The 26,554-nt window shown below is 42.9% G+C and overlaps 2 protein-coding genes and 2 long non-coding RNA genes across 5 annotated transcripts in view; 2 read left to right on the forward strand and 2 right to left on the reverse strand.

Moving 5' to 3' along the window:
* The window catches only part of crlf3 (cytokine receptor-like factor 3), a 19,280-nt gene extending 13,675 nt beyond the window's left edge, over nucleotides 1-5,605 (forward strand). For both annotated transcript variants that reach the window (XM_085156664.1, XM_085156662.1), the window contains exons 6-9: nucleotides 534-762; nucleotides 1,725-1,863; nucleotides 1,959-2,071; nucleotides 3,293-5,605. In XM_085156664.1, coding sequence (XP_085012790.1) covers nucleotides 534-762; nucleotides 1,725-1,863; nucleotides 1,959-2,071; nucleotides 3,293-3,558 — 747 coding nt within the window. In that variant the 3' untranslated portion in view covers nucleotides 3,559-5,605. The remainder of the gene's footprint in view (nucleotides 1-533; nucleotides 763-1,724; nucleotides 1,864-1,958; nucleotides 2,072-3,292) is intronic.
* LOC146519452 (polycomb protein suz12-B-like) lies at nucleotides 4,901-25,763 on the reverse strand. The gene is made up of 17 exons (XM_085156661.1): nucleotides 25,029-25,763; nucleotides 24,207-24,253; nucleotides 24,041-24,105; nucleotides 19,234-19,302; nucleotides 18,848-18,897; nucleotides 18,682-18,767; nucleotides 18,345-18,591; nucleotides 16,538-16,640; nucleotides 16,308-16,413; nucleotides 16,049-16,223; nucleotides 15,801-15,889; nucleotides 13,769-13,912; nucleotides 13,093-13,250; nucleotides 12,807-13,005; nucleotides 11,688-11,767; nucleotides 7,794-10,752; nucleotides 4,901-7,720 (listed from the first exon to the last, which is right to left on the reverse strand). Exons 1-16 carry the CDS (start codon nucleotides 25,189-25,191, stop codon nucleotides 10,329-10,331), a joined length of 2,205 nt encoding a protein of 734 aa, XP_085012787.1. The 5' UTR covers nucleotides 25,192-25,763; the 3' UTR covers nucleotides 4,901-7,720; nucleotides 7,794-10,328.
* On the forward strand, nucleotides 11,763-12,025 carry LOC146519453 (uncharacterized). Its single transcript, XR_014873682.1, has 2 exons — nucleotides 11,763-11,874; nucleotides 11,920-12,025. It is a non-coding gene; the product is annotated as an uncharacterized LOC146519453 (long non-coding RNA).
* Nucleotides 20,879-24,034, reverse strand: LOC146519454 (uncharacterized). The gene is made up of 2 exons (XR_014873683.1): nucleotides 22,489-24,034; nucleotides 20,879-22,438 (listed from the first exon to the last, which is right to left on the reverse strand). It is a non-coding gene; the product is annotated as an uncharacterized LOC146519454 (long non-coding RNA).
* Nucleotides 25,764-26,554: the final 791 nt, after the last annotated feature.

A 26,554-nucleotide genomic window follows, 5' to 3' on the forward strand; every position in this document is an offset into this window, starting at 1 on the left:
TTGGAGTTTGCAGAGCGTAACAAAAGACCTTATCAAGCCCACGATCTGAGATAATGCTGATTGTTTAAAGTCCCATCGCACCACACAGAGGTGGGTAGGAAGATCCTGTCAGCTTTCAAAATAAAAGTCCCCAGGCAGGCTGCTCACTCGCTCTGTAAAACGCTCGTAGTGGTGTGACTTTTAAAAAAAGCAGACTACTCGACTCAAACAGTGAAAGTTAAGGTCGGTGTAATGAGGAGGTTAAACTGCCAGTGTATTTAAGGGCCAGAAGTTCAGAGAAGTCCTTTAAGTTTGAGTTTTCACAGCATTTAAACTTCACCTGAGTGTCAGCCTCTGCAGTGAAGTCTTCTCTGCACCAGTCGGGACCAAAATCCTTCGAGCTCGTCTGTTTGTGTGGATAAAAGTTCATTTAGTCTCTGGTGGAAACACACGTTTGCAGCTCGTGGGGAAAGTTTGTGCCGAGGAATCGCAGCTCAAATATGCATTGAAGTTTGCATCTTAATTAAAACTGGACGTTATTGTTTGTGCTTCAGGTGGACGAGGACTTCGCAGCTGCAGATTATCGGCTGCAGTACCGGCGCTCCGGCAGCGGGGGGAGCCAGTATGAGGACGCCTACATCGGGCGGGAATCGGAGTTCCTGGTTCTCCACTTGGACCCTCACACGGATTATTTGTTCAGGGTCTGCGCCCGCGGGGAGGGTCGCACCGAGTGGAGCCCCTGGAGCATCCCGCAGACGGGCTACACCACGCTGGCACCGCACGGTAGGTGGAGACATCCGGGAGAGGGAAACCCTGTAGCAGCAAACGGTGAAGTTCACTTGTGTCGGAGTTACTAAAGCAAATCAAAGACCTGCATCTCTTCCCAAAAGCCTTCCAGGCTTTTAAGGCACTAAAAATATGGCGCTCCAGGTGACTGAACTGAGCTTATGGAGAGAGGACCTCACTTTAGCTTGCGCGTTTTCCATGTCTGTGTCACTCTGTGATCTCGCTGGTGACGGCGTGCAACTGTTAGCACAGACAGCTGAGCCGAGGCGCAGACCGTGAGCCAGATTTGGGGCTCGGTGATGTAACGCTGGGTTTAAGCCCGAGTTTTCAGGGTTGCAAAGGTGTGCTGGATTCTGTTTGAGATCCAAACGAACAAAACCACCACCTACTGACCAATCAGCTCTCTGGAAAATGACATCACCCGTCCTGGAATATCTGTCTTAGCTCTGTGCACGGGGACGAGCATCAGTAAGAAACAAAGATTTCACCTCCTGTTGGCTACAGATAACTTTAAATATTATTACTCTATCGTCCTTCGAGGACCTCTGCCTCGTCTTTGTGACCTTTCTCTAAAACATTTGCCAGTTTTCATTCTGTTTTTAACTCTCAGACCCTTTAACGCCTCCCGGGCTGCAGCTGAAATAACAGAGCTGTGAATGCAGTCGTGTTGTAATTGTTTGCAGGAACCGTGACATCATCACAGGCCTGTAGGCATTTATGTGCGCAGGACTCGCTGCAGCCTTCTCATGCAGTCACTAGCCAATCAGTGCGCCTCTAACAGGAAGGCAGCATCTAATGGAAACATCAGCACGACCTCTGTGTTTCTGTGCTACCAGCAGAGACCGTCTCTGTCTCCACTGCAGTGTGGAGCCGTGTTAATACTTAAAAGGTTAAACTGAAGCAGATCAGGTGGTCTGGTAGTCCGCTAACGAACGCTGTGTGTTTGTTTTACCTTCCAGAGTGGCGTTCAGGGACCGAGGGCTACATCCTGAGCAGCAGGAAGAACATCGCTCTGCGCAATGACTCCTCCCAGTCGCGCTGCCCTGTCCTCTACTCCAAAGCGCCCACCTACTTCTGCGGCCAGACGCTCACGTTCAAGTACGCCCACAACAAAGCTTTAAAGATGGAGATCTTTCCATTTCTATGTATGCAAATCCACAGTTAGTCAACGGCGTGTTTTTGTGTCTGTGCAGGATCTCTGCAGCAGGTCAGATGGATCGGAGGGACAGTCTGGGCGTGTGCATAGACAGCGAGAGTGAGGAGGAGTCACTACAGCGGGACCAGGCTGTCTGCATTTCCACCAATGGTACGCCGCCTCAGATAGACTTGAAAGACTCAGCTTGTTCAGGGCGAGTCTGCGCGGCTCACCCTGAGGATTCGAGCCTGAAACTCATTCGTCTCCTCGAAAATGTTTGTTTTTTGGCAGATAAGAAAGGCTCTCACCCCCAGCCGGTTTCTTCCTGTTAAAGGGGAGTTTTTCCTTCCCACAGTCGCCAAGTGCTTTCTCAAAGGGGGTCGTTTGATTGTTGGGATTTCTCTGTATTAATCCAGGCACCTTGAGGCGACTGCAGTTGTGAATCGGTGAAAAACAAACAAAACTGAATTACACCAGAGACAATCGTGCACTTGTCAGGGACTATTTTCAGTGGCGGATTAATTTCTAATGGGTCCTTTTCAAAGACTGTAAATAAATGATGAGGTCAGTGCAAATTGTTCTTGTTTAGACACAAATATAAACACAATGTTTAAAGTTGAGGCTTTAAAATGGGAGGAGTCACTATCAGATGGCGAGATCCACAGGGTCTAACCACCACGCTGCTGTTTTCCTACAGCGGCACTTTAAGCTTCATTGAAGTATAAAAACAGGCTGCAGACTGTTGATTCCATTATTCCAAAAACTGCTCTTGAAGTCTCTAATTTCTGTTGATCAGATCTGAAAAGTCATTTCCTTCAAGTTCTGATACTTTGAAAGGTTTCTCGTGATGAGGCTTTCTGTGTGGACGGCGTGTTTTAGATCAATGGTTTCCCTCCTGGTGGGGGATGGAGCCATTATGGGATTAGATTTCCGGGCAGGATTGTGAGTATGGACCATAATTTAATTTATTCCCAGTTATGGGATGTATAATGTTTGAAGCCTCTCACTGAAAGGTGGAGCCAAAATTTCACTTTAAATTAAAAAAAACCACCAGATGTCGAAGAAGAAGAAGAACTGGTGATGCTGCAAAGATGAAGAAACAGTCTGGAGACGAGTTTCAGGCAAATCAAGGCAAAGCTTCTGTGTTGATGCAGAAGCAAAGAGCAGAGCATCGTCGGACACGAGGAGACAAAGAGACTTAAAGTAAAATCACCAAAGCTGAAAACAGGAGAGTGGAAAAACCTCCTGAAGTGTAGAATTCCTCCTGTGGGAAAAATTTAAACGAGATGCTTGAAAATTAAACTTCAAACTTCAATTTAACTAAAGTTCAGCTTCGATTCTTTTCTACGATAAATAACAAATGTTGAATTCTCTCAAACTTTTTCTCCTCAGGTGCCGTTTTCGTCAACGGGAAAGAGATGACCAACCAGCTGCCCGCCGTCACCGTTGGCTCCGCCGTGACCTTTGACATGGAGGTGGTGAGCCTGTTCCCCATCAGCAACAACAACACGAGCGAGGGCGGCAACTTCAAGCTGAGGGTGACGATCGGCTCGGGGAACCGCGAGGTGGTGTTCGATTGGCTGGTGGACCAGCCGGTGGACTGCCTCTTCTTCGGCTGCTCCTTCGCCCACTCCGGCTGGAAGGTGCTCGTGTTTTAAGACGCCGGCTCCTCCAAAGTCCTCCAGTCCAAACATTTCTGCTCCTCTTTTTTTCACCTCACACACACAAAAAAGCCGCTCGCACGTCTGTTGGGTTGAAGCTCAAACAAGGAGCCTTTCTCTTTTGGAGTTTCCTCGCTGGAGCGAGTTTTCAACCGGCGGCGTCTGCCGACGTTTCCTTCTGCTTGTCACAAACTGCAGACTAACTGTCCCCTCTCCTGCAGTCCTCTCACTTTCTGAGTAACACTGATTAAGCTCAGCCGTCTTCCATCTGCACATTTACCCAGTGAGGTCTCGTGTCTTCACACCAAATGGAGGGTGAACCACTTTGCAGCCACTCAGAAGCCCACAGCATTCACCCTGATATCACGTTACATGGTTTACCCTTCACTTTTAGAAACCTCGAGTGGCAGCGTGACCCTCTGCAAAGCCTTTGTTTGATGTGGACGCACTATTAAGTCATCAGAGATAATGAGAAGTAGCTCGAGCCCCTAACCCTGAGGTTTGGACATGATTATAAGGACTGTGTCGTTTTTGGCGTTTGACTTCTGAGAAAATCGCATAATTTCATAGCACAGGGTTACTATGGTTACTACAGGTTAGGGTTACTTGGACTTCACGGGTTATAGAGGAGGATAAAACCAAAACCAGTAAAAGTCCTGAGGAATCAGATTGTATCCATAAACCTCCACGTGGCGTTTGGGAACAGCAACCACACGTTGGCATCGAATAAAAATGGCTCGTTCAGAATTCTCTGACCAATCTGATCCTTCAGAGCTGCAGCACAGAAATATCTGAGCTGAAGCTCCATTTCAGGACCTTTACATGTTAGCCTGCGGTTAGAGTCCTGCATGAAATCAGACGAATACAGTGGCTAAAAGTGATGATTATCAGGGCCAAGAGCTGCAGTTCCTCCAACGTCCACTAGATGTCTCCAAAAGTCCCCATAGACTCCCATGTTTAAAAATGTGCAACTTTAAAGCGGAAATAAACATGTTTGCAACCTGATACAGAAGCTGTTTTGGTCTCAGTGCACAATTTTTCCTTTATAACATTTTTTTTAACTCATTTAGATTTTGTTGAGGCTTAAAAACGGACAGCCAGCAGGCTGTAAACACGTCTATTTCTGCTGTACAGATGGACATTTTTAACATGGGAGTCTATGGGGACTTCTGACTTGATCTTGACTCTAACCTCGGTCACCTGTGTGACCTGGATCAACATGTAGAAATCCAAAATGTGACGCTGAGGCTTTAAAATGAAATCTGAATCATGCGTCCCAATTTCACAGCTGATGACTCTGATTTCTGGTGACAGGTGGCGTCCTGAGCGTTTCATTCTGTTTTTAGTTACATGGTTACTTTTAAGCTTGCTGACAGTATTTAAAGCAGGAGGAGGGCGTCAAACGATCCGTTATCATTTCTTTCAGCAGCCATTTTAACAAAACAGTCAACTAAACGGCGTAAAGTCTGTGGTAATGTACAGGAAGTTTCCCCATGGTTTTTCCTGCCCTGCCAATTTTATTTTCATGCTCATGTTTGCACTCTGGTGGAGCAGAGGGCCTGATGTGGTTTAAAAATGTCTTAACATTGCGAGTTTTCCTGCGTAGCTTTTTGTTTTTACATACGTGTTCTGCACACACACTGTCATAGGATTTATCTGCTCACTTGTCTTGCTTTTATTACACGTCTGGACACATTTCAGCCGCCTGGCGTAATCTGTTATCAGCTGATACAAAGACAGGCCAGGACAGCTTGTTGCTCACAGATGTTCTCCTGTTTTCCTGCACAACTGAGCACAGTGTTACGTGTTTTTAGAGAACTGTGGGACTCTGGATTTGGTCCAGTTGATGGTACAAAAGTCCTGAAACCAGCAACCTCAAAAAAACCCTCCTTTTATTTTATTTTTTGTCTGAAGGTGGAGGAAACAAACCTGTTTGTGTCAAAGTCACATCAGTGACACCTGCTGGTCAAACCTTTGTATTGCATGTGTGTTCACTGCTGGTCTTTTCACATTGTGTTCAATAAAGGTCATCATGTGATTCTCAGTTTTGAAAATATGATGTATTGGTTTATTAATGACATCAATGCACGTTTTTTAAAGTTTAATTTGCCTGTTTAAGGGGCAAATGTATTCTAATCTGTGCTGCCCCCAGTGGTCACGACAGGAACTACAACATCAGTTTGCTAAACCTCTATAAAGACGTCTGTGCATCTTCACTTCTATTGGTCGCTGTATTTTAGAAATGCTGCTGCCTGCATTTGTGTTGTAGTTCCCTACTGCAGACACAAGAGGGCAGTAAAAGTAGTTACCAACAATAGTTGTGTGAGCAGTTAACGTTCATACTTGGAAGATTTGAACACCCAGCGTGCAGATTGCTTTGATTGTTTGTCTTTGCAAAACGTTGTACAATATTATATTGGAACAATCATGCAGGGAATGCTCCAGCCATAATATAATTTATAGAAAATATAAATCAACATTTGTCTATAAATGAAAAGTACCAGATCAGACACAACAGCCTTAAAAGACTTTATCAAAAAAACCCAAACAACAGCTTTAAAGTCAGAGCTCTCAATCCAGCAACATGAGAGGGAAGAGCTACGTGCAATCACTTTGTGATCAAAAGTCACCCAGAGGTTTGGGATGTTGCAGCTCTGGGCGATCAGCTGGTCGCAGCAAGTACTTGCAATCAGTCTCAGACAGCAAATGAAATCAGTGCAATCCTGAAACGACGACACTTAGTCACTGTTGTCCTATTTTGAACCTAGTGTGACCGAGCTGTGAGTGACGTGAACTTTGGTGAAATGATGGTGAAAGAAATGGAGCATGATGCCAATATTATTACAAAATTGTCCTCTTTAATAGAAAACCATTGTGACTCGAACTAGTTTTACATTATTGTTAAAGAAAAGTCTCGTTTGGCCGACACGGCTCCTCCCGTATTGTGCAAAACGCTGCTGGGTCTCGTGAACAAAGACAAGGTTTCAGATCTGCAGATTTCAGCAGGCTGGATCAGTCACCAGCAGACATAAAGCTTTTTAAAACAACACAAAAAAGATCGATAAGCTCTAAATACATCCAAATGATCATGTCTGACGTTATGCTCCCATGGCCTCACAGCTGCCCACATCTGGAGGCTCGTACTGCATTTAGGCTAAAATGGCACGGGTAAAACATCAGCACCTGGACTGCCTGACTCTGTTACTAGTGGGTGGGGTGATGAAATATTTTCATTTACAAATGTGTGGCAGCGCCTTCGAGTGTTTTTGGGACCCTCTTGCAGGAGAATGAAAGAACTCCAGGATTTACTACTCGTGTCGTTTCGCAAAAAACCTACACAGAGGGTCCACAATAGATGCATCCAACATTCATATACAGTCTATACAGGAACACGGTTTTAATTTTCAAAATAAAATTCCCCATGGTGCGATTCGTCTGTCATGTCTAATCTTTACCCGACGTGTTCCCGGGGTTAAATGTCAAAGTAATGACAGCAGCAGGGATCCAGGAGTCACATGACGCAGGACACATAAGAGCAAAGAAATCTGCAGAAAATGAATCCCATTTTGGTCCTTTAACTAAAAATACCTACTAAAATGTCACTGATGGTGTTTGAGTTTCAAAAACATACATATCACAAAGCTATCGTTTGTTTTTTTACAGTCATATTTACATTTATATATAACAGGTGTAGTGGGCGTGTTCAGCAACTACATGTGCCGCCATGCTGGTGTCCCCTCATCATTTTAATGTTGCTCCAGGACCAGTCACACTGTTGTGACGTCACAATTTTGCAGATTCGTGGGGGTAAAGAAAGCTAAAAGATGGACGAAGTTACTGTGCCTTCTGGACTTCACAGTTTGGCCTCCAACAATGTTGATTTTTGGAGCCAGAAGTGAAAAGACTGGATGAAAACTGGTGTAACAAGCTATCAGCTAATGCTAGCTAGTTTGGTTAGCAAGGATACAGTGCACCCTAGGAGCTAACAGCTACAGCTGCCTGTGTCAACATGGACCCGTCTAATTCTAATAAACAAAAATCCAAAAGGAAAATCATACAGTTTTAGAGCTTCTTAGCACCAATTAACAGACATGCATGTCTGTGTGCTGTATCAACTTTATGGATATGAAATGTGCTAACCAAGCTGCGTAGCATTAGCCTAAACTTAGCACAGCACTTAGCAAACACAACCAAATATGATCACTCATGGTTACCAAGGCAGGTTTCAAAACCAAAATGTGAACGCGAGGAGATGACATCATCTACATGAAGTAGATGGTTTGACGCACTTGTCAGAGTGGCCACTTTAAGCTGTGCAGTTTTTCTGAAGGAAGAAACCATCCAGAAATTTATTATTATTTTTTTATATCTGGCTGAAAACATGTTTATTTAAACAAATTAAAGTTGGACATTTTAACAGACTGATCCACTGCGGGAGCCTCTGGTGGTCGCTACAGGAACTGCACATTTTCATACTTATTTCAGTCTCCGAGTGTGTCGCTTGGTCTCATTTATCTTTAAGTGATAAATCAGTACTAACTTTTCACATCATGGTGGACTCAAACCCCAAACGTCCTGTGTGAAAGGCCTGGATTTGATCCACCCATCTACCCTCACCTCCTCCACCCTCACCTCCTCCAGCCAACTTTAGACTTCCAGGTGGGTTTTTTTCCCTAATCAAAACGTGTTTTTTTTTGGTTGGAGCAACATTATTTATATTGCATTAACGCCACACCATACAGCGACATCACAACCCTGTGGAACCATTCGTTTTATAAGTGGCTTTTCTTGTTTCTTTTTTTTCTTTTTTTTTTAAATAAAACAATTTCATTGATCAAATAAAAGAAAAAAACAAACAAACACAAAACAGACCAGCCAAACTCGTATCAGTCCAAAACTTAAACTATTCAGTTTATAATAATTTCAAAATAAAGCAGCAATTTCTTATTTTAAAGAAACTGGAACCAGCACCTGCATAAACAGTTTAACCCTATAGTTATCAATTTAGATTACAACAGTAGGAACGTGGCCTTTCCAAGCCTCTCTGAGCTCTCAGGAGCATTTTTGTCCAGTTTTGCTGCACAGCGAATGTTTTTTGTTGTCCTGGGCTCAGAGCACGGTAAAAACAGCACTGTAGGAAAAACAGTCGCTTTAAAAAAAAGAAAAGAAACAGACAACTAAACATGCTTCTCGTTGTTGGAGAGCTGGCAGTGGAGATCTGTTGTAAGAAAGGAGATGCACTGAGGAGTAAAAACATTTAGCACCAGTAGTTTAAAGAAAAACACAACTGTAGGGGAGGTGTGCCCACGAGTACAGCAGAGTCACAGGTTCAATAAACCCTCAGATCCGACACAGGAAGCTGGAACCTTTAACGATCCAGCGAAAACCTTTTACTTCCAGATAAAACTCGTTGGCAGGAGTCAGTTTTCATCGTCGCGGCTCGAGCTGAACTAAAGCAGCAAAAGAGAAAAACGCCTGCAAAGGAAAAGTCTTCACTTTATCTTTAACGATACAAAACGAGAGCATTGCAGCAAAAACTAACCATTTATTTAATATTATCTTGTTTTCATGATCACTGGATGCCAAAAATGAACCAAACCTGAGGATTAACTTCCTGATTAACCCGATCAAAGAAAGCTCGAGACTTTTGTCTCGTTGTGTTTGAGTTAACAAGCAGCTGAATCACACGGGAAACACCCTCGATCTTACGCGATCCCTCGAGCTCGCTGCACGGACAGTGAAAGGTAATGCTCCGCAGTATGAGCACAAATATATTTTCTTCATATTCTGACTCGCAGAATTATTATGAACATGATTTTCACATGAGCGGGGCTCAACAACAATACACATGGGGGAGAGAAAAAAGACACACAAGTGCAGAGAGTCTCGTTAACAGTTAATACGAACTTTGTGGCGTCTCCAGGTAAAATCACCTGATAGCAACGGCTCTAACAGGCGTCTCCCGACCATCAGCGGTTCAACCTGACCTTTCTTGATAATAACTGGTCAAACTTCCTTTTGCAGCAACGCTCTTGACACCCAATCAGACGCCGTAACCGTGACACTACTGAGCATGTGCACACACTCCCTGCTAAAAGAAAAGCTTTGGTGGAGCTGAGGGTGCCCGGAAGGTCACTGATTGATGCTTCACTCTGAGGAAGACTGACATGAGGTTTGAACGATGGAGTGAACACAAAACGACTCAGAGCACCAACGAAGAGTCTCGAGAGGCAAAGTAGCACCAAAGAGAGCACCAAATACGGATCACTCCGCTGCTGAAAACAGTCCCGAGCAGACGGACCATCTCCCCCTGTTTGAATTCGCCGCTGCTGCGTGAAATGTTGACGCCTCTTTCGAAGGCAACGTGTCATCTGCAGAAGGCGTACGACCGTCTTCTGCACCTCCAGCCCTAAGACCGAACCTGCTTTGTGCTCACTCCACAGCTGTGTCGGGCTGGAAATAAAACTGGAGCACCTCAGAGTTAAACACTCAGACATTTACAGAAACAGACAAACAACATGGAAAAAACATGAAAATAATTAAAAAATAATCAAAGTTCTCAGCGTGGATGAACTGTGAAACCATAAAGCGTGTCTTCGATTTGAATGTAACTTCCAGGATGTGAAGTTCATGTTGATCCTGGTGTAACCTGCCTTTGAGAATCCCTGCAGTGACCCGTGTGTGTGTTTAACACCTGTTTGATTCTGGCCTCAGGCCTCAGTCTTCCCGCTCTGTTCGGGAATCTTCGTGGCACTCCAGCCGAGCAGTCACTTTAAAACCGGGCCGAAGCCGGACAATTTCTGCTTGGCATGCGGCTTCTCGCCGCCGTCCTCCACCAGTTGGTTTCCAGTCTCCAGGGAGCTGTTGGCGGTCTCGTTACTGCAGGTTTTAAACTCCGTCGGATCGGGATCGGGGTCGGGATCCGGCTCCGGCTGGGACTCCGCGGCCGTCTCCCAGTCCTCCTCCTCCTCTTCGTCGTCCTCCTCTTTGTCTCTGTGGGTGGCCCGGCTCTGGACGAGGCAGAGCCGGGCCATGGCCTGGTTGATGGTCAGCGTGCTGATCAGGTTGAAGTCGTGCATGCTGATCAGATGGAGCAGGAAATTGCGACACAGGTTGCGTTTGACGATGACGGCGGCGTGGTGTTCAGCAAACAGCAGACACGCTTCATTCATCTGGTTATCTGCGATGAAGCTGGGAGGAAGACGGCAGTGGGTAAGGTGAGGTTTAAAAAACTAAAACCCTGATTTAACCCTTTAAGACCTACCATAGAACCAAGTCCGCCAGAGCTTATATTATATTTTTACATGCTGTGGAGCCATTTTTGGGAGCATTTCAAGTTGCTATACATCAATACAACCATTATAGTCCAGATTTTAATAATATGTCTGCATTAAGTGCATAGTAATTACATAAACTGCAAAAAAGTGCAATAAACTACAAAAAAATTGAAAATCGTTTTTGTTTTTTTAACATATATTTCTAGTTAGAGAAATTTAAGAGGCTTATCCCTCAAAACTGTAAATACAAAAAAGTTGCACAAAATAGTTTCCCACCACAGGAAATTTATTTTGAGTGTCTTCATAGTTTTATTTTTGAAATACACCAATTTTTATACACTGCAGGAAAAACGAAAATAAATATTATAATGCAAATTTGCAAAAAAGCAGCATATGCATCAAAATAAACTATTTCCAGCAGTGCAATATGAGTCCTAAGCATCCCAGAAACGACACAGAAAGTCAGAAAGTCAAACATAACTTTTAAAAACACCAGTATAGGTGTATACCAGTCTATTCCAACGTAGGAAGTGTTATGAACAGCTGATCGGATCGGCAAAGCGTGTTTCTGGAATATTATGTTTTTGTTGCTGCAAGTGCTTTTTATGCAGTTTTTGCAAAGCTATATGTGGAAGGAAACTGTGAGCGAGGACAAGCTGATGGCATAAGATGTAAGTACAACTCCTCCGGTTTCATATGCAAAAAAAATTATTGCGCTAGCTCACGTGGTTGCAGAGCTACCGGGATTTAAAAATACTTATGCAAAACAGAGCGTGCTGCTCCGACCGGCTTTAAAGGGTTAAACCAAAAAACTTCTGCCGTTTGATAAAAGCTTTGCTGAGTACATACCCATGCTTCATGACGTGCAGATTCCATAGCTTCATGATCTCCTTCTCCCCCTCGTTCACGTCCATGAAGTCCTCGATTTGCTGCAATCAGAGCGCACTAGTTAGCATTTAGCATGGACTGTATATAAAAGATGGAGGTCGATTTTGAAGCCTCAAATTTATGATTTAGGCGAGTGTCGCATCCTCTGGTATTTCTTAAAAAAATACTTTAAACGAGACCACAAACTCTTCAGGAAAGCATTTACTAAAGTCAGAACTCGAGTTAAGAATAGGGTCGTTTTCCTCATAGAGTTCTATACAAATCAGATTTAAGAGGAGTCGCCCCCTGCTGGCTAAAAAGATTTAAGACGCCTCTGCACTGGCTTCATTCTTCAAACCACGGGGTTACATCCATCTTTTACATACAGTCTATAGTGTTTATGCAGGTTGGAGTCCAACATCACAGAGAAAACCTCCCCAAAACAACCAAAGAAACGCAAGAACACAACAACCATTTGTAAACGGTGTGTGTTTATCGTTCATTATAAAACCTGCTTTAAGTCACAGGTTGTTAAGTCATGGGGAGCTTTAATGTTGACATCAACAGGCCAGCGGCAGAAACGTCCACGCTGGCTTCTGTTACCCTCACACCAATCTGGAAAAGTTAGCATAGTTAACACAGTCACGAGAAGCAGAAGCCGTTCACAGGAGGAGAGAAGCCCGAGCGTCTGCTGAATCGTCTGAATCCTTCAGAGGTTTTTAACGATCAGAGAAAACAGTCGAGATCAAGGTGACATCAACAAAAACTGGCTGTTTCGTCTGAACAACAACCCGAAATGTTTTACTCTCCAAATGTTCTCCTTTTAGAAGCAGGAGATTGATTATTGGAAGCGTATTTGTTTCTCTGAATTTGGTGAAGATGGAAAAGGTTATCCTGGATTTTTCCCTTTAATAACTATTAGATTTCCTATCCCAGACTGGGAGAGCTGGTTTCTGCAGGGACACACCAATCAAACTTTTTACAGTTCAAACTGCGTTGATATCAAATACTGATCCAATGAAGCTTTCTACTGTTTCTATACCCGGCTTCTTCCTCCTCCTCAGGAGTATTCCTGTGTTTGCTCGTCTGGCTCCAGCTCACCTTTACAGTCTTCTCTTTGAGCCAGTCGGGGTCCCTCTCGTCCTCGCTGTCCACTTCCATCTCCTGGGGCCTCAGTGGCAGGCAGCTGTCGCTGTGGAAGTACAGGCGATTGTGTCCACTGATGTACGTCCTCTGCGCCTCCCGATCGCCATCCTCAGACTCCAGAAACTCCGACAGGCTCGGCTTTGTCCTCTTGGGTCTGAGAGGACAGGAAGAGGATGATCAGGAGTTCCTGTCGGCAGCATGTAAATAAATATAAAAGGTAGAGGAGAAGTTGGAGGGGTACCTGCAGACCAGAAAGTGGGTGACGGCGGTTCTCTTCACGGGGCCGTTCCTGCTGAAGGCGAAGCCCGGCTGGCTGTGGATGTCCTGAGGATTTCCTGCGTACGACCCATCGTAACACTCGTTGATAGAGACCTCGATCTTTGCTCCTTTGGGATGGGGCTGCCAAAGATCAGAGATGCATATTTAAAGGACATGCTCGACAGCATGTTAAAAGATCTCAGTGCTGGATTTAAATAATAAATACTGATGATACCCCCCAAGTTTAAAAGTTTTACATTGTACGATGTTTTTAAAGTACTTGTATCTTTGGTTTTATTTGTTCTAAGCCTTGTGGAGCACGCTCATCAGGTTGTAATAGAACTTAAAAATGAAACGCTCCTCGATGCTCGTCAGTCGACAGCGTGTTTGACCCATAACGACCTCGAGTCAAACCTTCAAGCAAAATCCAAAGGATTTATGCTCCTGGGTATATCTGTGCTTCTCTTCCTTTCCTACAGCTAACATTAGCTCTGACTGACGCAGATGTGGCTGCTGCACTAGGTAAGCTGATGTTAAGCAACATCTGCAAGAAGACATTTAGAAACATGTCTGACAGAACAGGAATTTGGTTGGTAGGAAAGCTTTGGTCAAACTGGCAGTGAAAAACACGAGAGCAACAGCTGGTGTGCATCTCTCACCACGTAGTTGAAGATGAAGCGGGAGTGGGACAGTTTGAGGTGTTTGACGAGACTGTACAGCTTCCTGCAGTTCAGCGTGCACCACGGACAGTGGAGGTCATCCCTGGCCTCGGTCTGCTGCCGTGTGTTGTTGTTGTATTGAAACTAGGAAAGAAAGAAACAGAGTGTGAGCTCAGCTGCTGAGAAGCGACAGACTCGCTGATCTTTGACGAGGAATTCACATCCTGTTGCTACTTCTCGACATGCAGCAGCCTTCATAAATCCCACCGTGTCTCACACTTTGATCTCGGCACTCCTTTGTTTCACTGTCACACCTCATCGGTGGTTTTTGGGTCATTTTATCTCACCTAAACTCACCACAGGGATTCCCGACGCCCAAGAAAAGGGATTACCAATGCTAATGCTAATGCAACAACACAAAAATACCACATCTTTTACCCCATCTGTGGTCAGGTGTAGACTGACATTAACTGGTAGGATGCACATGTGCCCCAGACAGAAATATACTTCCCGTTTAAGTGCATTAGAAAGTCGTGCTGGACAACGTTTTGTGTTAACGAACACGGACAATTTGCCTTTTCGCGATTACTTCATGTTTTCCTCTGAGGCCAGAAGTGAGCTCTGTTCATACAGTTCACTCACGCTTGAATCTGTGAGCGTCCAACTTTTCTAACCATCTGTAACACACAGTCGAGGGGAGAGCCGAAGCAGTGGAGAAACTACAGACGGCAGATGTCCATCAGGTGTCTCCTCCATCAGCACAGACAGCAGCTGTGCAAAGCCTTTGAATGAGGCTGTTGGTTGCCTCGAGTAACGCTTCATGAAATCATTCCTACGGTTCTCTATAAAACTCTCTCTGTCACAGGTGAACACACCTGTCAGGTAAGATTTCACACACACTTCTGTGTTATTCCTTCTTGTACAGTGTACATATTATCTATTAATGGGATTTGCACTATTCTCTTGCACTCTCAGTCTTATTTTTTACTCTTCCTAAAATCAGTTTTATCATTTGTTTTGTTATCACATGTGTACGTTTTTGCACTGTCACAGTATAAAGCCCTCACCACTTGCTCCTGCTGTAACAATAGGCATAAGGATCCTTTATGGGATCAACAAAGTATCCATCATAGAAAAATTACAGATGTGTGTAAAAAAAGATCCACAGTGACATTTAAGGGTCACATGTAGGGATGGGTACCGGTATCTGTCATAATCGGTAGTAACCAGACCGAAAAGCAGCGCACATTTCGGTGCTTTTTTTCCTGAGCTGTGACACACTTTAGATTCTAGCCAATCATTTTACGTTTCCGAGGATAGTAGGCGGGTCCAGGTACGTACGTTCTTTTAGAGCAGAGCTACAGATTAAAAACGCCCAAGGCGAAGCGGTCAAAAGTCTGGCTGTACTTCACAGCAAAAGATGCAAACTCAGCAGCTGCAACAAGTGCTTTAAGCTGATACTGTGATACTGTCAAAGGAGGTAACACCTCAAATCTGATGAAACACCTGGCGACGCATAGCGTTTTTTTAAAAGCCGAGAAATGCGCCGTATTTGATAGCTTGCTGCGAGACCTCACACCGAGCACATCTACTGTGGGTGTGGTGCCTGTTATCAACCCGGAGTTAGCAACATCCCCCAAAAACCCGAGGAGGAGAGTCGGCAGATACTCCCTTCACCCTGGCCAAAAAGGCTAAAATGACCAAAGAAAAAATGGAAAACAGTTAAACATGAGAGGTTTTTGGACAAAGTTTGTGTTTTTTTCCATTGTTTAAGCTGCTTCCAGCCAAGAGTGATACCATATATGCCCCATAGCTGCAGAAAAGGCTAACATTGTTATCTTTTTACAAAAAACAGCTGAACATGAGAGGTTTTTGGACCAATTTTGTGTTCTCCATTCTTTAAGCACCGGCACCGTTTCAAAAGTACCGGTTTGGTACCGGTATCAGATAAAACCTAAACGATAACCATCCCTACTCACAGAAATGACTGAAGTCTGTGGAGAACCTGGAACGTTAGCAGGTACGGACTGACCTGGTAGAAGATTCGTAGTTTCTGTCGAGGCTCAGATAAGACTTGTTCTCTTCTGGTTTGAACATCTGTATTTACCGACTCTTTCACAGCTGCAGAAGAAAAACAGCAACACTTTCACTGCTGATGTTATATGTCAGGTTATAATTTACGTCATAATTTAATCTAAATATTAGCTCATCCTGGATATAATCAACATGAAACACGAGATTGACGCGTGTGCTGACACACATTATCTGTGCTACACTCACTTGGTGCGTGCGTGGCTCTCAGGGTGCTGGGTCGAGTGTCCTGGTTGGTTTCGGAGTTGCGGGTGGCGAGCGGTTTGGCCACGGGTGCGGTGGAATGATCGGCGGAGTCGCTGGTCCAGCGCAGCGTGAACTGCAGAGTCGGACCCTGAGAGAAACTCTCAAACGGAGGCAAACGCTGCAAAAACAGAGCAAACGCGGGGTTTCACTACACAGATCAGCTGTGTGAACTGAGGGTTACTTCACGCACACAAACACACACCTTTCCATCTAGGATGGTCTCCCAGGTCGCCCTCTTCTTACCGACGGGACACTCCTCCATCTCTTGCATGGACACCTCGTACTCGCCGTCCAATAACTGCAGACGCCTGCACGCAAGTACACGACAATGTCTTCTCACTTCTGCTGCACAAACGCTGCAATGACACCTTTTCTTTCCTGTGCCAAAAGGTGCTACTGTGTGTGCGTGTCGGTGTATGTGTGTGTCTTCACCTGTTTTTATCAAAGACTGTCATCTGAGCTACAAATGTGGTTTCTCCCTCCTCCCTGAGAGCAGAGCTCCTCCTTTTCCTGTTCACAGCTTCTTCTGAAAAGTCTGAAAAAGACACACGGTGGCATGAACCTCAAACCGTCCCTCGTTTTCTGCAGGGATGTGGAGCTACAAGGGTGATTGTGTTTAATTTTTAAGTTCAAACAGCTGAAGAAATATAGAAAAGCAAAATTTGCTAAGAGCAGCCATGATGGGGTGGCTGTAGTCAGGTGGCAGAGCGGATCAGCCACTAATCAGAAGGTCGGTGGTTCAATCCCAGGCTGCTCCAGTCTGCATGCCAAATATCCTTGGGCAAGATACTAACCCCATGTTGCTCTCCGATGCATCCATCGGAGTGTGAATGTGTATGAATGTTAGATACTTAGCACTTAAACTTAGAAGTGCTTGTGTGATTGGGTGTGATTGGGTGAATGAATTAGCTGTATAAAGCGCTTTGAGTGCTCGGACAGAGTAGAAAAGCGCTATATAAGAACCAGTCCATTTACCATTTACCATGATAATCTTCTGCAAGTTAAACTGGGTCAACTAAAAACTTTGAGTGAATCAAGTCTGAAGGACCCGCTATAAACAATAGGGGTGGGGGAAAAAATCGATACTGTGTAGCATGGTGATATTTTGTTTGCTAATAATGTATGGATACAGGGACAGCAGAAATCGATACTTTGTTACAAAAAGGTTTTTGTGCTCTGACTTCAGAGCATGTTGATCCTTTTTCTGAGCAAGAATCCTGACATTCCTTCACTGTCCAAATGTGTTTAATAAACATGACAGTTTACTTATTTTCATTTAAGACATGTTTTATTTTAATGAAGTTTAAAACTTTTTTATTTAATGTAAAATTATATTTTGTTTTCATTTACTTTCAAATTCTTCAGTTGCTGAAGGGGCTGCATAGTTTTCATAAACTGCATAGTTCAGAATAGCTATAATTGTACCAGATGGTTGATTCAGTTAAGTTGGACTAGACTGTAATACAAACCGTTCAGTTTGTCAACAATCAAACTGAAATGAGAGAAAGACTGAGTGTGAGACTTTGATATTAGAGAAAATGAATATTGATAAAGTTTACCTTTATGTGCAGAATCTGAATATCGCAAAATATTTTTAAAAATTGCAATAATATCGTATCGTGGGATGTATGGTGATTCCCACCTCTAATAAACGAACTCGAAACATCACTGAACTACATCAAGACTTGCCGCACAACAGTCTCATCTCCTAACATCTGATCATTTCCACTGCAGACCAATAAGAAATCTGAAGTTGTTAAGCAAAGGGAGGACTCTTTGGCATCTAAGAAGTTGGTTTAAACTTGTAATTCTACTCGCTGCTATTGTGATTGGATCCATCCAAAGTTGGCTCAATGTGTGTTACCAAAACATGACACATTTCCTGTCCCCTGATGATTTAAGCCCTACTGACACTAGTAACTGGTTAACAACTTCCTGTGACAGTTTCCCACCAGTACTGGCAAAACTGTCATGGACTCATGTGAGCGGTGCTTTAACTTCATCAGTGTTCCTTTCACTTTCCCAGTTTACGGCCTAAATCAGGATTTTCTCCAATAGTTTAATTCATGTTTTCTTTTTCATTGCTTTCTGCTCCAGACACTTAATCATGATCGCATGACAAACAAAGCAAGTTGGCTTTTTGCTACAATCCCATTTTCTTATCCTTGGTTCGTCTCGCTCCGTCACGCTTTTGCAAAGCTGCAGAGATGAGACCCACCCGATAACCCACTCTGCCCACCTCTGCTGTGGTGAATCTCGCCATTAGCCAGCCCGTTGATCTGTGTTCGTGGATGCCCGGGTCGTGACACTCTGAAGAGCAGCGAATAAGATTTGACCATGTGAGAGTTGCTGGGTTCAAACTCGCTGCTGGGAACCAGCAGGGAGGGGTAGGAGCTCAGCTTGGCCTGGACCCCGGCGCTCGTGTCTGGGTTCAGAGGGACTTGCTTCTTTCCCGTGGGGACCTGCTTCACCGGACAGCTCACGTCCTGCACAGGAAGCAAGAAAAGGAAACTTCATGTGTTTCATTTAGACTTGCAAGCTGTAGAAAACCAGCAGAGGAAATTCATGACACACACCTTCCTCTTCTTGTGGCAGACTTTGACCAGGAGCACCTCCAGAGACACCGAGTTCTGCTCGTTCTCGCTGTCCTGAGAGAGTTTTCCTGCAAACAAACAACAAAAGATTTCCTGTTAGTCACAGTGAGATCAGTGGAAACGATAAAACAAATATGGAAAAACGTACCAGCTTTATGGAAGAAGCCAGTAAAGGTGAGCTGAAGATTGGAGGCCAAGCTGTAGAAGAGGGAAAAACGTTCTGAGATATTTTTAAAACCAAACATTGTGAAGTTTGCAGCTATAAAAGGAGGCGTTCTAGTGCCAGAGAAAGCAGCATGAAATAAATAAAAATGTGAAACTCGAGAATCTCTTTTTGCTGCAGCACTGTTTTCCTGCTAAAAATAGGCTTTTCAGTGTGGAGTGACTACGTACCTCAGTGGGATCGCTCCACGTGTAGCTGGTGAACTTTTTACTGATATTTTGTCACTTGATAAACAAAAAGGAGCTAAATGTTTTCTAGAAGCTTGGAATGGAAAAGAAAAAGCAGAGAGTCCTGCAGGACTGAGCGCTTACCTGTGAGTCTCCTGCTCCCCTCTCATCTTTTCCACTTTGAACAGAAGATTGTCAACCTTGTAATTTTTCCTGCACATGGAGACAAACGGCAGCAGTTAGCAATCGTACAACCAGCCCACTGAGTCCAAACATGCAGAAACTCAGTGGCAAACGTTTTGTTTCTGGAGGAAGATCAGGTTCTTGTCCTCGGAACAAGGACGTAATCTGGATTACGGCACACTACACCCGGGGTTATCCAGCTGCAGGCAGATTGAGTGACTCGTTTTTCTTATAAGGGCTAACGACACCTCTCAATATTAGCTTCTGTCATTTAAAATCTTCCTCAGAGTCCTGAACAATCACATCTCAAAGTAGGGGTGGGCGATATATCGAATACACTGTGTTTTTCTGCGTACGATAGTTAAAATTTATCGTAACCATCAAGTAAAAATTGCCGAACAATATTAAGCTATCTGTCTGTAATTCACTGTGACTTTCTGTCCAGCACACTGTGTTGAGCATGCGCTTATATACTACCAGATTCAGACGAGAGGGAATGAAACTCGCTGTCGTTTGGATTCCACAAGGATGACGCCGAACAAAATCCGGTAATTTGCAAAACATGCTGCAAAAAGTAGAAGTACAACAAAATATCCCACCAGCTGAAAAGTCGTCCAATGCAAAAGTACGCTGCCTGTCAACGTCAATGTTAAATAAATGAGCTGTGATACCGGTGACTGTTCAGGTCAGGCGTTTTTATGGTCACTGTCTAGACTTTTGTTTTTGTAATTTGAGGTGATCATATTTTTTAATTTTACAATTTGTACATGTTATAAGCACAAAAGATTATTTTCTCTCATCAATTCTTGCTTGATGTACTTTTTTTGTTGCTATGATCTTCTGTTTGTTAAAGGTCTGGTGTTGACCACAGAACGAGGTTCACTGTGACAGTGTCGCCATTAGAGGAAACCTCTGTGGGCAACTGATGGTTAAAAATAATGGTTAAAATAAAGCGTTTCAATTCATTCAGATGTTTTGTATTCAAAGTAGTAAAATATATGGTTGAAAGTAACTTTTGTTTTTGGAGTTTATTTAAACAGGGTTAGGCTTGGTTACACATATATCGTGTTTCGCGATGTAGCCAAAAAACATTGTGATTTTATGTTTTCCTCATATCGCCCAGCCCCGTCTCAAAGACCACACACTACCAGCACCTCTGTGCAGGCTTCTACGCATTTCCTGGAGGCAGAGTCTCGTTCTTGTCAAAATGGAGTTCTTTCTCACCACCTTCTCCAAGTGTTGCTCACAGGAGATCATCTGATTGTTTCTGTTTATACGAACCAGCGTTTTGTGACATAAACAAAAAGGAGTTGTTCTAAAACGGTGCTGCAGCCCACATGGACGGGTCACGGACAGCCAGAGGAAAAAATAAGAGGTGAAACTTAGCTGAATAATTGTATTTCCTTTGGTAAATAACAACTGTCAAACGGAAATATGCTTCATTTAAAACTGAACTATTTTGTTGATAATATCTTATAATATTTATATATTTTAAAAAAACTGTTGGAAGTGGGAACCAAACTTTTTTGGTTTAAAGACAGTGTGGTGACGATAACAAGCTAAAAAAAAAGCTTATTTCAGACAGAGGATTCACTGAAGACTGAGCTGCACTGTGAATCATGCAAAGCTGTTTTAACAGTCCAAGAATGAACAAAAATGAGCAGAGTAGGTGCCCTTTAAAAAAGAAGAAGAAGAAGAAGAAAGGTAAAGGCCGTCAGTGATCTTTAAAAGCTGAAATAAACTTTTTGTCTTTGAGCTTTTAGACTCGAGTGAAGTGAGGGAAAAGGCACTTTAAACGACGTAGCTGACAAAACTCTTACACGGTGTGAACGCACAATAAGAGCTATTAGGTATGACATTGAATTAATATCAGCAGAAGGACGACGACATTTCTGATGTTTTGGTTTGTGTGTCTGCTTGAAAGCATTTTATTCAACTGCCAGTTTAAGTCAGCATCGCTGGCGAGTCCTGATGTGTTCTTAAATAAAATTAAACTGAGAAGCACGCCCCCCCCAGCTCATAATGGCTGCACACCGTTTGAGTTTTGTAGTGCATGTACTCTGGAGAGCTAACATAAATAAAGTCCTGTCCAGCTTTAACCTGAGCTGTACTCTAATGAGCCAAAGTAACTGAAAACAGCTGTGAGGTAACCTTCACATCTGTAGGCTGTCTTCAGGCCCAAGCAGTCTCGTTTTAATGACCGCTGCAGAGGGAACTACACAAACCATTAACATCTATACGCCGCCAACCATCCAGCACCACACTGCTGCTGCAGGACTGTAACATTCAAGCTATTATTTTAATGGAAATTTACGAGCCCAGTCATTTATATGGCTTGCTATGGATTTTATTTTTATAACTTTTCAGTGACTGATGCACTAAATGTTTTCTGAAACTTTATAGGCTTTCAACTTGTTGGTAATTCTTCCATTATTTGGCATCTTAACTGTATACAGGACATAAACATTGAAACTTTTCTTTCCTGATTGATGTTGATCCATTTGTTCCTTATCAGAGCTCCAAGTTTATCACACTGTGGCCTTCTGCTTGTCCAATCACTTTTAAAGTCTGCCCGTAGATTTTCGATTGGATTAAGATGGTAAATGGTAAATGGACTGGTTCTTATATAGCGCTTTTCTACTCTGTCCGAGCACTCAAAGCGCTTTATACAGCTAATTCATTCACCCAATCACACCCATTCACACAAGCACTTCTAAGTTTAAGTGCTGAGTATCTAACATTCGTACACATTCACACTCCGATGGATGCATCGGAGAGCAACATGGGGTTAGTATCTTGCCCAAGGATATTTGGCATGCAGACTGGAGCAGCCGAGGATCGAACCACCGACCTTCTGGTTAGTGGCTGATCCGCTCTGCCACCTGAGCTACAGCCACCCACCCAAGATCTGTTGAAATGTTAATTTGATGTGCAGCTTCTTACCAAACTCCTCCTGGATCGCTGGAAGAAGCTGGTGATTGTTTGAGTTTTTAGCAATGCTCAGTTACAAACCTGTGACCAACTTGGAGCTCTGGAGGAAGGAACGGATCACCAATAATAAGACTTGCCCCAGAAGCTGATCTTGAGCATGCTACCAACGATTTTAGAAGTCATGAAGAAGAAGGGTCTAAACTATAAATACTGACTATTTGTAGAGATGTGATTTCTCTCTATAATCATGGAAATATGTAACAATAATATAACTATAACCTAAACAGGAACGTGTATAATTTTGTACATCCTTATTACGATAATGATTTAAATCATCATTAATGACCAGAGAAAATGCTCCATTAATGCTCATCTTAAAAACTCCAGTATCAGATACTATACCCCAATGTTTTAGTAGCTACAACAGCCTGGTTGGTAGCTTTAGGGTTAAACACACAAAATGAGCCAAAATACCTGAGACCCTGTACATTTAAGGCAGGCTGTGTACCCCCGTCTTCCCCCTTCTTTTCCAAGAAGCCATACAAGAGAAACTGTGTCCTGCTCAGACATTTTATTGCTGCAGAGAGAGAGACTGCAAACTCAGCTGGGCGCAGACCCAAAGATCACCTCTGTGTAGAAGGAGTTACATGAACTTCAGTTTCTGATAATCCAACCATTTAACAACCCTGCTGGTTTCCTGCTTCCTTATCTTCTGGTTATTAATGCTTTAAATAAAACAGTCAATAACTGTGGCGTGGCCCTGAATCTCTTCATCTCAAATCACAAGTTGCGTTTCATGTGACTGAAGCATGCACCACTGCAGCGCAAAGTGAAACTGAGTCGAGCAGCAGCAGACACCTGGTTCAAAACCTCCAATTCAAATCAAGAACACACACACACACACACTCTAACGGCCAACAAGTCCACAGCAACAGGAGAAAAATACTGTCATGCAAAGAGAGAAGAAGCAAAAATCCAAAAACCAGCAGAAAACAATCTGTTTAACCTCATAGTCGAGCTTAAAACACAAATAACAAGTGACAGCGTCTTTTTAACAATTAAATTGGGTTAAAAACCTCAAACACATTAAACAAAAAACCCCAAAACATTCAACAATAACAGCTTAATCATCACTTAACTTGATATAAGTTTTAAAGTTACATTATAGTAAATGGACAGGTTCTTACATGTCATTTTTCTACTCTACCTGTCACATGTTAATAGGAGTCTCAGTTAAATGCTGAATAACTTCATCTCTATACTCCTTTCTTTCCCACTAAATCCATAATGATTAATCTGCCCTCTAACAAAAAGCTAAATAAAGTACCACAAACTAAACCAGACGTTTGGAGGCAGCTCAGCTGTCACTTGCACCATTTTAAACACTTTGAGGTATGCAAAATAAAATGCATGTCCTGCAACATAACAGAAGTTGTGACATGCCCTTTGTAATCCAATACAATCCTTCGGTGTGTCGTCTGAACCACAGACAGCCTCATGTGTATCAGCGGGATCTTTTTTTTCTTCCCCTGCAGAGTCTGTATGCAAAGCAGCTCAACTGAAAAAACCTTCTCCTATCTCAGCTTTACCCGATCGAGGCGGCCTCCACGTGTCAGTTAGCGCTCACTCATGATAACAACTGACATTCTTTCTAAGAGTCAAACTTTTTCAATAAACTTTAAAACCCGAGAAAGTGACAAGTACAATTTTTGCTGAAAAAACACAAGATCTACACATGAATCACATTGAGGTGCATTAAAGGAAAAGAAACATTATAGCTAAAAACTGTAAAAAACAAAACAAAACAAAAAAGCTTGTTAACAATCTGAGTTTTTACCTTTTGACGTTATTCCTTGAGTTTCTGTGGGACATGTAAGTGAGTGTCCTGTGCAAAAAGATGGGCTGAAATGCCAAAAAACAACGTTTTTTTAAATACACATCGGTAATTTATGAAACGTAGAGTCTATCTGAAATGTTAAGTTTAACAAAGTTTAAAAACTTACAGCTATCAAGTTTCTTGTGCGGAGAAACCTGTAGATTTGGGTTGGTTCTGCAAATAAACAGTCCAAATGTCAGAACATTAATTCATGTATTATTCACTGGAACTGCACCAACAGTGATATTTTTTTTCCGACTACCTCAGTTTATCTACTCTGCCACATCAGTTCTGAGTTGACTGAATATCCAAATATGGTGTGACTAGAAGCTAAAAACCTTTAAAACATTCTTACTTGCTATGACATAAAAGGGGAAATAAGACCATTTTCAAAACACATGCTATGGATCCATTTTAAATATCAGTATCAGTGCATCGTCACGTAGTTTCGTTTCAAGTAAAGTACCAAACATTTGCCACTTGAACCTTCAAGAATGGGAATTTTTCTCCATTTCACAGCTACTCTGACTGTTCAAAGTAATAAAAAAAAAGACATCTGAAAGCACAGTTTTTGACATTTACTGAATTATGAAAACTTGGAACTATGAATTATAAATGAGTTAACAACAATCCTGCAGAAAGAGAAAGTTAAAAAGCAACAGCAGAGAGACTATATTAATTACTAGGTTTGTCTGGGTCTCTCTGACACAAGTTTCAGGATGTAACCTTCAGTGTGATGACCCTCCAGGACATGCAGTTAAGAGTAAGTGGACACAGGCCTTGATTAGAATTACTGTGTACAGTACCGGTTTGTAGATAATAATAAAAGTACGGCGTTAAGTCGGCTCTCTTCCTCCTGCTACCGTTGCATGCACATGGCCGCGGGAAAGCTTCCTATAAGCTTAAATTAACACTTTATACATGCAACCCGATGACAGCAGTAACTTACTCTCGAAGGCCTGCAGGAACAACTCGTGGTCGGCTTGAATAAGTTGCATGTTGGGCTTCTTGGCTGCAGCCATCGAGGCGGAGGACGGCTGGTGGTGGTACAACCCATTGGGTTTACCTCCAGAGCCCAAGCCCACCGGATGGCTCTGCTTGTGAGGAGCCATTACAACAGTGAAAAAATAAGAGAAAGATCAAAGAAACTCTCCCACCACCAAATGCGAGGTGGTGTAAAATGATAAAGAAATGCGGCTCCTCTTCCTTTGTGAAAACAAAAGAGCAGCAGTGGCAGAAAATCAGCCGCTCAGGAGAAACACCGCCTACTCCCCATTTTACACAACGATTTGTAAAGTTTCTCCTCTTTTATATCTGTCATTGGCGAAACTCCGGCTTAACGCTCTCGATGAGGAACAGGTTAAACAGTTGGTGAGGGCGGTTAACAGACTTGAAATGCGCGAAACAAGAGAACAGCCTCCGGCAGGCGGATTGCTAGCTAACTGGCTAACTTCCTTAGCCAGCTAGCAACCACCTTGCGCTAACCGGTTAGCATTGTCCAGCGCTCTGACTTTACCGACGACGACCACGCGCGTTTCTGTCACGCGACATCTCATAAATCACATAAACGATAGTCTTTCTGAGGCTTTGGTGCCACAACAACACCAAATTCACAGTAGCTCTCGCCGAGCGCCTGTTTCCAAGTTGGGATATGGACCCCGGAACACAGCAACAAAGCACTCACACATCCGGTTGGAATTTCCTAAATAAAGTTTTACTTTATTTATGACATTGGCAAATGCATATTTTACCCGTTTATACGCGGTAATTGTGCATAAATTGCAATCAGAAAATAATTAAACAGAAAATCTTACAATACAAAGTAGATTTTAAAAATAAAATAAACCTCACGCAATTGTTCTGCTTTTATTAGGAAGGCAAACTTCCTTCATGTGGCCTCAATTCAGCGACTTCACAGATATACGTTGCGTCTTCGTGTTGAAAGAGTCCACCTTCTAAATACCTCTGTCCAATCATCGCGCTCGTAAGCGAGACTCTCAAGAAGGCACGTTTTGCCGCCCGTTGCGTTGGGTAGCGAGCCAGAAGGTCTGAATATGCATACATTATTCACGCAAGTCACTAACTGTGAAAATAAATAATGATAATAATAATAATAATGATGATAACAACAACAACAACAACAACAATATTATTTATCTAATTTGGGGCGTCTATAGCCAATAAATCATCACATTTGACTACAGACAAAATAGATTAAAATACTATTCATGTTTTTACATATAAATGGTATCATTGTTATTTTTAAGAGATTTACGTTTTTGTTTTAAAAATTCTAAATCACATAAATGTAGAAAATTAAAAAATATTCTTTGTATAATTATCGCTTCCCTTCAATATCCACATGTAGAAATGTTGGAATTTTATCCTGAATGGAAAATAAATTGCTTTACTAAAGGTTAATTAAAACATTTTTTTTGATTGATGAGAAATTACACTGAAATCAGGGCTATGAGT

This window comes from Neolamprologus multifasciatus, chromosome 4 (assembly GCF_963576455.1).
Source record: "Neolamprologus multifasciatus chromosome 4, fNeoMul1.2, whole genome shotgun sequence".
Lineage (NCBI taxonomy): Eukaryota > Metazoa > Chordata > Actinopteri > Cichliformes > Cichlidae > Neolamprologus > Neolamprologus multifasciatus.